Raw genomic sequence first — 12,229 nt, 5'->3', positions numbered from 1 at the left:
GGGGAAATTGGGAAGAGGATTCCTGGACATGATGGTCAAGAGCCATCAGCAGACACTTTACTCTGGGCCACTCCTTTTTGCTTGACGAAGGGGAAGATACAGGCTCAGACATTTCACTGGAAGATGAAGATTGTTCTTTAAGTCCTAACGAGAGCAGGAGCTCAGCAAGAGCTTTCCCGAGACCCTGGGAGGAGAAGGGATGTCACATGTGGGGGGAGGAGGAGAAGGGCTCTACGGTGGCGAGTTCTTTTCTGGCTGACAGAGTGGGGGTGGTGGCAGGAGACTTTCAGAAACCTTCCAAGCTTCCACCCCTCCTCTTCCAGCACCCACAATCCCATCTACAATGTCCCTGCCAAGGGCGGAAGGAGGAGCACATTAGTCCGTTTAATAATTTATGTAAATAGAAAAGTGTACTGTGTGAAGTGAAAGGGACGTCAAAGGGCCATACACCAAACCAAACCAAACCAACAAACCAAGAAAACCACCCTAAACCCAAATGAATTCTCTTACCGACCCTCTAGAACAGGCTGGAACTGCCTCTGTGTTTCTGAGACTGTAACTTTATGGGAGTAGAAAGCCGGGGTTTCTCCCGAGGAGTTGGTGGTTTCAATGACTGACCTTGGGTGAGTAGCCCAATGTACAACCACTATGCCACAGGGCTCCACGGCAGAGACCAGAACACGTCCCTCCCCCGACTCCCAGCTGTGTTTTTTAGTTGCCACAGGGTCAGTCGCACATGGCAGCCCCGTGTGTGGAGCAGAACCACTCTCCGTGGCTTTCAAGGCCATGACCTTGGGGAAGCAGATTGCCAGACCTGTTTTCCGAGGTGCCTGTGGGTGGGTTTGAACTGCCAATGTTTTGACTAATAGCCAAGTGCTTCACTGTCTGTGCCAACCAGGAACTCCTTCAAAACAAAACGAGCCTGAGTCTTCCTTAAAGGGAGGGAAGTATGGAGATGCTGCTGTTTGATGGCCTTGCCCTGGAGTTCAACAATCCCATTATCCAACAGCTGGGTCTGAAATGAGCCAGTAGCCACTCCCTGTGAGAGTCAGCCAAGCTCTGTCTCCGTCCACTGGCGGGAGCTACAGGCTGGGACATCAAAGCACACAGACACAGACTTCTAAGACGTGACGCCGGGAAGAGACTTGGGATATCTGTCTACATCTGTGGTTCTCAAAGCTGGCGGTCCATCAGAGTCCATTGAGGAGCTCATTAAAAATTCCTAAGTTAATGAGGAAACTTTGTACTGGGTCCTAGGACTCTGCATTGTCAATAAACAAGCCCTACTTAGAATCAAGGATCTGGCCCAATCCATCTAGCCAGGCACCAAAACTTGTACACCAGACACTGGCATTCTTCAAGGACCATGGACGTGCCAACAAGTAGGTTGGTGGCAACATGTGGACTAGAATCCCAGTCTCCTGCCTTTCAGCATGGTTCCTTTGCCAAAGCCTTCACATAAGGCTTCTCTCCCGCAGGCACCAGTCCTACCTGAGACCACTTCAAGGAGTTCTGGAGCCCATTCATCTAACGCACTGAGGAATCAGAGCTGCTAGCAACTTTCCTCAAATGCCCATTGGTTTGTTGGTGGAAATGGCTAGCAAGGGGTTGGCGTCAAGGTCGTGGTGAGCTACATTCGCTCCCTCAGTGGGCAGAAAGAGGAAGGCCTAGCTGATAGTCCCTAGGACACAGGACGTTGCAGGCAGAGCAACCAGTCTGTTCTGAGGAGCCGCCTGCTGTGTGAGGGAAACCGGTGGTGGAGGCAGAGCTTAAGGAAGAGCAGCAGAGGAAGGCTCAGGTTCAATATGAGGAGGTTATACCTACACGGGGCTCTGCAGGCCACACTGAGAGCTTTGGTTTTGATGTGGGGCCTCTGCAGGGTTTGGGCAGAGGAATGGCATGGTCTGACAGGTTTTCACAGGTGTACTCTGGATGTAGTGGTGAGAGTGGATTTTACCAGGTAGAGTTAAACGCAAGGAATCCCCTCAGGAGGATTTGCAGTAGTCCAGGACTCAGATGATGGCGGCTCAGACCAAGGTCGTACGAATGCAGGTTGTGAGAAGTTAGCTGGATCCTGGGTGACTTTTTGGTGGGAAACATTTTAAAAGGTTGAGCCACCAAATTTTCTGGTGGGTTATGTGAGGTACATGAACTCAAAAGGGGGACTCAAGGTGCGTGGCAAGTATTTGACTGGAACAACTAGAAGCCTAGAGTTGATTGTTTATCAACGAGATGGAGAAGGCTGTGGGTGAGAGGGATGGTTGGTGGGAGGCCCGGGTGGACACACTGCAGCACAGGCTGTTGGGCACGGGAGCCTAGAGCCCAGGGAGCAGTCGGCCTGGTTTGAGGCACCCTTGGCATCGTGAGGTGTTTAAATAAAGCCTTAGGGTTGAATGAGACCATCCAGGGGTAAGTACAGGCAGAGAAAACATCAAGAAGTCAGGGAGAAGAACTGGCAATGAAGATGGATGAGGTGTGACCTGTGAGGTAGGAGGACAGTTCAGACAGTGTGGAATCCTGAAGCCAAGTGGACGCTGCTTCCAAGAAGAGGGGGAGATCACCGGCGTCCAATGGCATTGAGAGCTGACCCCTCTCAATGAAAGCAATAGGAAAATGGCTATTGGATTTGGTGACTTAGAGGACACTTACAGCCATGACCGTGCAGCATTCAACTCTTAGAACCCCCATGGTGCGACCACTGACTGTCATTTAGGGCTCCCTTATTGTTGGCTTTACCTTCTCAGTTAGGTTATAAACTTTGCAACAGGAGGGCTGATGAGTCAGCATATTACTAGAGGTCCTAGTTGGTCTTACAGTTGGATCTGCTGTAGATTCTGATAGAGTTTGCCTATCGACTTACCTGAATGCCCCTCCCACTGACCTACAGCAAACAGTCTTGGGTCCTGCCTTACCTTGGACACAGAATTTCAGTTCCTTGGGGTCAATAACGACCTTCCCGCTTTCCCGGATCACAGCTCGATTCTTTTTGGTTTCTCCCCAGAGGTTGGTGCCTCCGTACATGCTGGGGATGTTAAGGATGGCAATGCCTTCAAGGAAGACGTTGCTTAGGTCCACTTCAACCCCGTCACACTGGGGAACAGAGAAAAGGCCATCTGTTAGTGTCCTCCACTCTTCCAAGCAAGATTCCATAGGTGGGTGGTGGAGGCTTCTCAAAAAGGGCATGATGGCCCCCAGCCACCACCCTGTCTCTTCTCAGAAGCTGAATCTTGGGCAACATTCCTCAGGCCTAATGTTTGACCTTTGCAAGAGCTAGTCCGGTTCAGTACCGGGGACAGCAGCACAAGGCTCCAGGGATCACAACAGGTCCAGGAGTGTTGCAGGGTCAGGCCAAACTCACTCACTGCCCTTGAGGCAATTCGGACTCACAGAGGCCCTATGTATCATTTCCAAGGCTGTAAATCTTTATGCGAGCAGACAGTCTTATTTTTCTCCCAAGGTACTGCTGGTGGCTCTGAACCGCCCACCTTGTGGTTTGCTTAGCAGCCCAATGCCTAACCCACATTTCCACCAGGGCTCCTTTTTTAGGGTCCGAGTACAAAGCATTTGCAAAAGTGCTCTCCAATCCAACCTTACTGCCTTCTATTCTGCTCCATCCTTATCATTGTAAAGACTTGGTGGGTCCACGAGTCCAGAATCTAACACGCAGTCAATTCTCAACAAACTATAGAAAACTTTCATTTTTCTCCCTCTTATTTAGTCCTTCCTGTGAGAAGTACAAGACCTTAGGATAGGAAAGGCTTTCACAATGTTCCTGCCTCCCATATCTGTATCATAAGTGCAATTTTGGCCTATGTGCTTGCTGAGGTAGTAGCTTTTTTGTCCAAGCAGCATCCCCCTGGAGATACAAAAGGCCAAAAGGCTTGAATTTGCCAGTCTCACATTATCTATTCAGTCCGCTCATTTTGGCATGGTGCTTACCACCACAGCATGAAACATATTCTGTTCCTCATTCCTCAGGATTATAGGTCGTTCAGTTAATTTCACAAAAGAAAAGAATGGACTCACAGAGGTGAGCTAAATTATCAAAGGTCAAGTAGTTGGTCAATAACAGAGCAGGGAATCAACCTTGGGGAATTTGACTGCTGCTATGGATTGCCTAGTGACCCCCTCCCCCATATGTGTGGTCAAGAGACCAGTCCCTGGAAAAGGGCATCATGATTGGTAAAGCAGAAGGGCAGCAAAAACAAACAAACAAACACCCTCAACAAGATGGATTAACAAAGTGGCTGCCACCCTGGGCCCAGACATCACAATGATGAGGCTGTGGCATGTGGGGGTCACTGGGAATTGGAGTCAATGTAACAGCACCCAGCAGCAACAACAACAACAACAACAACAACACACCTGTGCACACTATCTCATTTGGGAATCAAATTGCCTTTGTTGTGTTCATGAGTCCATTCGCAGTACAAGGTGTTTTTTAAACCAATCACGTTTGCAGTATCAAGTAGATTAGGCACAGAGGCAGGGAAACACAAAATGGGGATGATGGCTGTCACAAGACAAGAAGGTCACCGAGGAAAAGCTGACAAAAGGAACGCCCCCGCCCCGCCTATCCTCAGGAAAGAGAACTTCCTCTGGAGAGGGTGCCCAAATATGAACCGTTAGCATCTAACCATGAAAGAAGAAACCACCCACGAGTGGTAATTCTGCACCAACAGCATTAAGAAACAGACCATTATGCTCAATTTTGCTCCTTGCAAGGCAGGGAAGACCATTAGCAACAAAAACCTGTTCTCCAACTTCACCTCCAATTCCAAATTGCCAACGATTTGCCAAGAGAGAAGACGAGGCTTCTCGTGTTTGCATTAGCTCACCTCGAGATTTGCTGAAAGTTCACAATTTATGGTATTTTTTCACCCCATGACTTCGTCTCAACGACAAATGGCCAACAGGGTGAGCTTGTCCAGGAACCGGAAGCTGGCATGCTCACTGGGAAGTTCTGGTTGTTTGAAAGGTCTCGTTGGCCCAGATTCGTTCTTCCTGCTTCTACCCATCGGTCCTAACCCTATAATGCCGAGCGCGATGTTTTCGTAACATTTAATTAAATATATATATTAATATATATATTGGTAACTGTGAAAGTAAAGAATAAAAACAAAAAAATTTTCCCCCTGAAATTAAAAATTCAGGCATTATAGGGCTAATTTTCCCTTCTGAAGCCACATGGAATGACTCTCCTTCCTCCTCCACAGGATCATGGGCAGGGGCTGATGATGGGTATGACAGACAAATCATCACCATCATCATCCTCATTGGATATATATCTATGAAGCACCTGCCACCTTCCAGATAAACGTTTACAGGCATATCTTATTTATTGTGCTCATAATAATCCGATGAGGTAGGACTAATATTCCTTCTTCACATTTGGGGAAAGTAAGGCACAGGGGAAGTTAACTAACTAAGTCTGGGTTGAACACTCCTACTTCTCCACCTTCTGTGGAACTTGGCTTCCAGACCCTTCCCCATCCTGGCTACCCTCTTCTAAGCACATTCCAGTTTGTTAGGCTCCTACTCAGCTTAAAACAAAGCAGAACCCACTGCCATCAAGTCGACTCCGACACATCAAGATCCTATCAGAGAGAGTAGAATTGCTCCCTAGGGTTTCTGAGACTGTCACTATGGTTAGCAGTCAACAAGGACCCCTACGCCACTGGGGTGCTTCAATTAGGACCCACACATGAAAACAGCCCACTGATAGGACCCAGTGGGACTCGGGCAATGACACTACCAGTTTCTGGAACTTGGATTCCACAACACTATCGTGCCCCCCAAACCTTCAGTCCATGCAAGGGCGTAATGCGTGCCCCAGTATCTTTATCCTTGTCATGTTAATGTTGCCCGAGTTTGTTCAAGGGCATCTAGCAGACAGTACTGCTTCAGCCCGGGTAGGTGGTCATCTCAGTCAGACTCTTGTCAGGATCTAAGTCTGAGCTGGCGCTTCCTTATCCTGCACTTGTGTGGTCCTTTTTCTCCAAACTCAGACATGCTGTTGTTTTTGTTTGCCCCCAACTCAACCCTGACTTGCGGTGACCCCATGTGCTACTGAGAAGTGTTTTAAGGGGTTTTCGGCTGCAATCTTAACGGAAGTAGAGCACCAGGGCTTTTCTTCCATGGTACCGCTGGGAGGATCCAAATGGCCAGGTTTCAGATCAACAGCTGACCACAAACTGTTTGCCCCACACAGGGGTCCTCAAACTTAAGACACTGGTCTTTAGAGTACATCAATTGATTCAATCCATCTTTTGGTCCAAGCTTTCTCTAGCCCAGGAATCAGCAAACTGCAGCTCAGAGCCATATGTGACTCTTTCAGTACATATATTCAGCGATGGCTCTCAAATAATTTTTAAATTATTGTGAGGGGCAGGGCGGGCTCTTCCATCTCAAAAGTTTGCCAGCCCCCGGGCTAGGCCATCCAGGTTATTTGAAGTCTTGGTTCCACGACCCTTTGTTATGGCTCTCCCATTATTAAGACATGGGCGTACTGCTAATTCAGGGACAGCGTTCTGGCCTTCCGCGTGGGAGATACAAGTTTATTTCTCCTAGTCAATGAATCCCATGTGAAACTATCATGTGTTTGCCAGGGAAACTATCACGTGTTGCATATGGTGCTAAACAGGTTTCAGCAGGGCTTCCAGACCAAAGAAGAAAAGACTGGTGATTTATTTCCAAAGACCAACCAATGAAACCTGGCAGATGACAATGGTTTGATCTGCAAGTGACCATGGAGCTGGTCCAGGGCTAGGAAGCATTTCATGCCATTGCGAGACTTGGGGGCTGACTTGAAGGCAGTGAGCAATTCTGCACTAGACCAGGTACTTTACACAACCCTCAAGAACGTAACTGCTCCACTTTGGGGTGGGGGTGGGGCGGGTGATGTCTTCTCAACTGCTCTCATTCAGTTTCACTTTGTATTGCACTAGGGCATCATGGGACCTACAAGACAGGAATTAATTTTTCATAAATGACATCCAGGGGCTTCAGGCACGTGTCTGTGGGACACAATTCATTTAACAGTGGAGCTAAGCTAGCATCCAGGTCTCCAGGCCTTACTCAGTCCTATGTTTCTTGCCACAAAAATATGAGACATTGTCAGAAAAGATCTTGCTAAATCCATCGAGAAGAACAGTGTTGTTTGTGATAGAATTTTTCTATCCACCTTCAAGGAAATCCAATCAATACAACTATCATTCAACTGTAAGCACCAACCACAAAAGCTAGTGATGCAGAAATTGAAGAATTCTACCAACTACTTCAGTTGGAAATTGATCAAATATGCAATTAAGGTGCATTGATAGTTATCGGTGATTAGAATGCAAAAGTTGGAAACAAAGAGGAAGGAATAGTATTTGTAAACCTGGACTTGGTAATAATGAAGCTGGACATCGCATGAGAGAATTATGCAAAAGCAATGACTTGTTCATAGCAAATACCTCTTTTCAACAACATGAAAGGCGACTATACACATAGACACTCCCACGTGGAGTATACAGAAATCAAAGTGGCTACCTTTATGGGAAGACACAACCAAGACGCTCAGCTAAAACCAGGCAAGGGACCAACTCTGCAACAGACCACCAACTGATCATATGTATCAGGATAAAGCTGAAGAAAATTAAAACAGGTCCACAGAGTCAAAATATGGCCTTGAGTCTACCCCACCAGGATTTTGAGAACATCTCAAGCACAGATGTGTAGCCTGGAACACTACTGACAGAAGCCCTGATGAGCTGTGGGAGGACATCAAGGTCATCGTTCATGAAGAAAGCAAAAGGTCATTAAAAAGAGCAGAAAGGAAGAAAAGATCACAGTGGATGTCAGAAGAGGCTGTGAAACTTGCTTTTAATCATAGCGTACGTAGCTAAAGCAAGTGGAAACAAAGGATGAAGTCAAGGAGCTGAATAGAACATTTCCAAGGGCAACTCGAGAAGACAATATTATAACAAAATGGGCAAGGACCTAGAATTAAAATATCAAAAGGGAAGAACACGCTGAGCACATCTGAAACTGAACGAACTCAAGAAAAATTCAAGCCTCGAGTTTTGATCTTGAAAGGTTCTGTGAGAAAAATATTGACAGATGCAGGAAACATCAGGAGGAGATGGAAGGAATACACAGAGCCACTGGACTAAAGAGAACTAGTGGACATTCCACCATTTCAGGGGGTGGCATATGAACAAGAACCAATGGTGCCGAAGGAAGAAGTTCAAACTGCCTGGAATGCCTTTGCCATAAAACAAGGCTTCAGGAATTGATAGAATACCAATGGAAATGTTTCCACAGCTGAGGAAGCACTGGAAGCACTCACTCATCCTTGCCAGGAAATCTGGATGACTGTTACTTGGCCAAGTGACTGGAAGAGATTCATATTTGTGCCCATTCCAAAGAAAGGTGACCCAACAGAGTGCTCAAACTATAGAACAATATCATTGTTCCCGAATTCATTGTTGGAGGTCATCCAACAATGGTTGCAGCAGTACCTTGACAGGGAGCTGCCAGGAGTTCTGGTCACTTCAGAAGAGGACGAGGAACAAGGGATCTATATCATTGCTGATGTCAGACGGATCTTGGCTCAAAGCAGACAGTATCGGAAAGATGGATACTTGTGTTTCATTGACGATGCAGGGGCATTTGACTGTGTGGACCACAATCAACTGTGGATAACCTGGAGAAGAATGGGAATTCCAGAACACTTCATTGTGCCCATTCGGAACTTGTACAAGATCAAAAGGCACGTGGGCACACCCAATTTGTGGAGGGCAGTGGGAGCTCAAATCCATCTGCAGAGTCTCTAGTCAGAGTAAGCCTCCTGCAGATCCTCTCCAAACACAGGCAAGGGTCTCTTTACTCTCAGAGAGAGATTATTGTAAACTTGATTATGGTGGATTGGACCACAGTTTAATATGATACTTGATCAGTTGACCTCCCGCTTGACCCAACCTGAATTATTCTAGGCTCAAATATTTTTCACTTGTTCCATGTCAGAAGTTTCTTCTCTGGCTTTTCTAATATTGTTGGTGGTCTTTTATTTCATATTCTTTATTTTTTAATCCATATTATTATTTTCTTCTCTTTGTTTCATTTTTGTTTCATTGTTAATGTTAATGGTTTTACTGTCAATGGTTCCCCAGTTGATGAAGCACAGAAGGAGCAGAGGCATAGAGACAATAACGGATGCGATGATTTATCAGGGACAAGACGTGGGAGGCTGAGGGGAATTGGAGAACAAACCATGCATGCGGTGGGGTGTGGAGCACTAACACTGATTGTGAAAATGTATAGACAACTTCTAAAAATGACTTAACCACTGAAGTATATGATATATACTTAGTCTATCAAGAAAACTAAGTATGTGACAAATACTTAGGCTATCAAGAAAACAAGTCTATCAAGGAAACTATGGGAAGAATGAATGAAAGAAAGGAAGAAAGAAAGAAAGAAAGAGAGAAGTCAAAGTTGACCATTGGTTACCATGGGTAAAGGAGGAAAAGTTTTGGGGCACTGAGTTTATGTTAATAGTGGTGGAATAATTTGGAAAGGGATATCAGTAATTGTACAACATGAAGAGTATAATCAATGGCACTGAACTATACATGTAGAAGTTGTTGAGCACAATGTTTTGTTGTGCATATTTTTCCCACATTAAGAATAATTATACTAATAACAATGAGTACAAGGAAGAAGAAAATATTCTAAAATTGATTGTGGTAATGATTGAAGAATTCTCCTTGATACAACTGAACTACTGAATTATATAATATGTGGATGAAGTCCCAATAAAGCTGTTAGAAAAAAAAGGCAGTTGTGCAAATAGCACAAGGGAATAGTGCATGGTTTAAAATCAGGAAAGGTGTAAGTCAGGATTACATCCCGTCACCACTATTCAATCTGCATGCTGAGCAAACCATCAGAGAAGCTGGATTATGGGAAGAAGAGGGCACCATCAAGAATGTAGGACAGCTGGCTTACTAACAGCTCGTGGTGTGCAGATGACACAACCTTGCTCGCTGAAAGTGAGGAGAACTGGAAGCCCTTGCTGATGACGGTTCAGCCTTCAGTGCGGATGACAACTCAACGTAAGGAAGATCCAAATCCTCACATCTGGACCAATAGGTGATAAATGGAGAAAAGGTTGAAGTTGTCACAGGGTTTATCTTGCTGGGATCCACAACCAGCGCTCATGGAAGCAACAGTCAAGAGACCAAAAGGCGTATCGCATTAGATAAATGTGCTGCACAAGACATCTTTAGAGTATTGACGAGCAAGGATGTTACTTTGAGGACTAGGGTGTGTCTGACCCAAGCCATGGTGCCCCCCATTGCATGTGAAAGTTGGACACCGAATAAGGAAGACCCGAGAAGAACCGATGCATTTGAATTGTGGTGCTGGAGAGAAGAACATTGAAAGTAGCGTGCACTGCTAAAAGGACAAACAGATCTGGATTGGAGAAAGTAAGGCCAGAGTGCTCCTTAGAGGCAAGGATGGTAGACTTCATCTTACATCCAACTTTGGACATGTTGTCAGGAGAGACCCATCTCTGGAGAAGGACGTCTTGGTTGGTAAAGGGGATGGGCAGCACACAAGAGGAAGGCTGCAGGCAGATGGACTGACCCAGGGGCTGGGCTGCATCCATGGGCTCAGGTGTAGGAACACTTGTGTAGAAGGCACAGGACTGTGCAGTGTTTTCTTCTCTTGTGCGGAGGGCTGCAGCTACTCGATGGCACCTAACAACAGCAACGTAGGCAAATAAAATAGTATTCCCTAAAATGGTCACCCTAGGGCCTGGTGGCACAGCGAGTTCCATGTTGTGCTGCTGACCACAGGATCAGCACTTTGAATCCACCAGCTGCTCCTTGGAGAAAGAGGAGGTTTTCTTATCCTGTAGTGATTTACATACAGTCTTGGAAGCCAAGCGTGCACATTCTACTCCGTTCTGTGGGGCTGCGCTGAGTTAGAATCAATGGGACAGCAGGACGCTTTGTTTTTCACCTGTTCTATCAGACAGTGAATGCGGGCATTCTGCTCACTAAGTGTTATAGAAAGGACAAATTCTCATTGCCATTGAAATGACTGCCACGCACTGTGCGCAGTAGAAATGAGCCACGGCGTTGTCACAGCTGTGACCTTTTGCAAGCAGACCGTCAGTCCAGCTTCTCTTCCAAGGAGCCTGTGGGCGGTTCACACTGCCAACATGTGGGTAGTCAGTTGAGCACTTCACTGTTTGTGCCGCTCACGGACTCCAAAAGGCAAGTTGCATTGCCCAGTTGTTGAGTTGATTATGACTTATAGCCACACTACGAGACAGAGTATGACAGCCCATGTGGTTTCCAACGCTGTAATCTTTACAGATAACATGGAGAAAAATGGAAATTCCAGATGTCATCATTGTGCTTACATGGCTGAAGAGGCCGTCCTCTGAACAGAACAACAGAAGAGTGGGTGATTTTAGACCAGGCAAGGTGTGCATCAAGGTTGTATCCTTTCCATCTGTATGGCGAGCAGATAGTCTGAGAAGCTGGGTTACATGGAGAGGATTGTTGCATCAGAATGAGAGGATGGCTCATTCACCACCTAAAATATGCAGATGATGCAAGCTTGCTTGCAGAAAGCCAGGAAGACTTGAAGCATCTGCTGATGAAGATCAAGGACGGCGGCCTTCCAGGACGGATTGCAAATCAGAGTCAAGGAAACCCAAATCCTCACAACAACACCAAGACCACACCACGATCCACGGACAAACAACCGAAGGTGGCAAGGACTTCATTTTATTGGGATTCACAATCAGTGCTCCCGGAAGCAGCAGTCACAACATCAAATGATCTACCGCACTGGGCAAATGTGCTACAAGAGACCTCTTTACATACTGAAGAGCAAGCAGGTTACTTTAAGGACTAAGGTGTCTGGTCCAAACCATGGTATTTTCCATTGTCTCACATGCATGTGAAAGTTAGACACTGCCTAAGGAAGAGTGCAGCAGAATGGATGCATTTGCATTCTGGTGCTGGTGGAGAATATTGAGAATATTGAGAGTATTGTGACAATCTGTCAAAAAAAGTCCAGCCAGGAATGTCTTTAGAAGTGAGGAGGAAGCGACTTCATCTCACACTTTTTGGACATGTCAGGAGGGACCAGTCCCTGGAATGGGAGCTCACGCTTGGTAACGTGAAGGGCACCAACAAAAGAGGACGACCCTCAATGAGCTGGA

The 12,229-nt window shown here is 46.3% G+C and overlaps 1 protein-coding gene across 3 annotated transcripts in view; it reads right to left on the bottom strand.

Annotated features, from left to right (window-relative positions):
• Positions 1 to 12,229, bottom strand: part of DGKG (diacylglycerol kinase gamma) — a 285,515-nt gene that overhangs the window by 55,004 nt on the left and 218,282 nt on the right. For all 3 annotated transcript variants that reach the window (XM_045296401.1, XM_045296402.1, XM_045296403.1), the window contains one exon: positions 2,913 to 3,090. In XM_045296401.1, coding sequence (XP_045152336.1) covers positions 2,913 to 3,090 — 178 coding nt within the window. The remainder of the gene's footprint in view (positions 1 to 2,912; positions 3,091 to 12,229) is intronic.

This window comes from Echinops telfairi, unplaced genomic scaffold (assembly GCF_000313985.2).
Source record: "Echinops telfairi isolate 266 unplaced genomic scaffold, ASM31398v2 ScPeMD7_7407;HRSCAF=8445, whole genome shotgun sequence".
NCBI lineage: Eukaryota > Metazoa > Chordata > Mammalia > Afrosoricida > Tenrecidae > Echinops > Echinops telfairi.
This window is presented reverse-complemented; position numbering and strand designations above follow the sequence as displayed.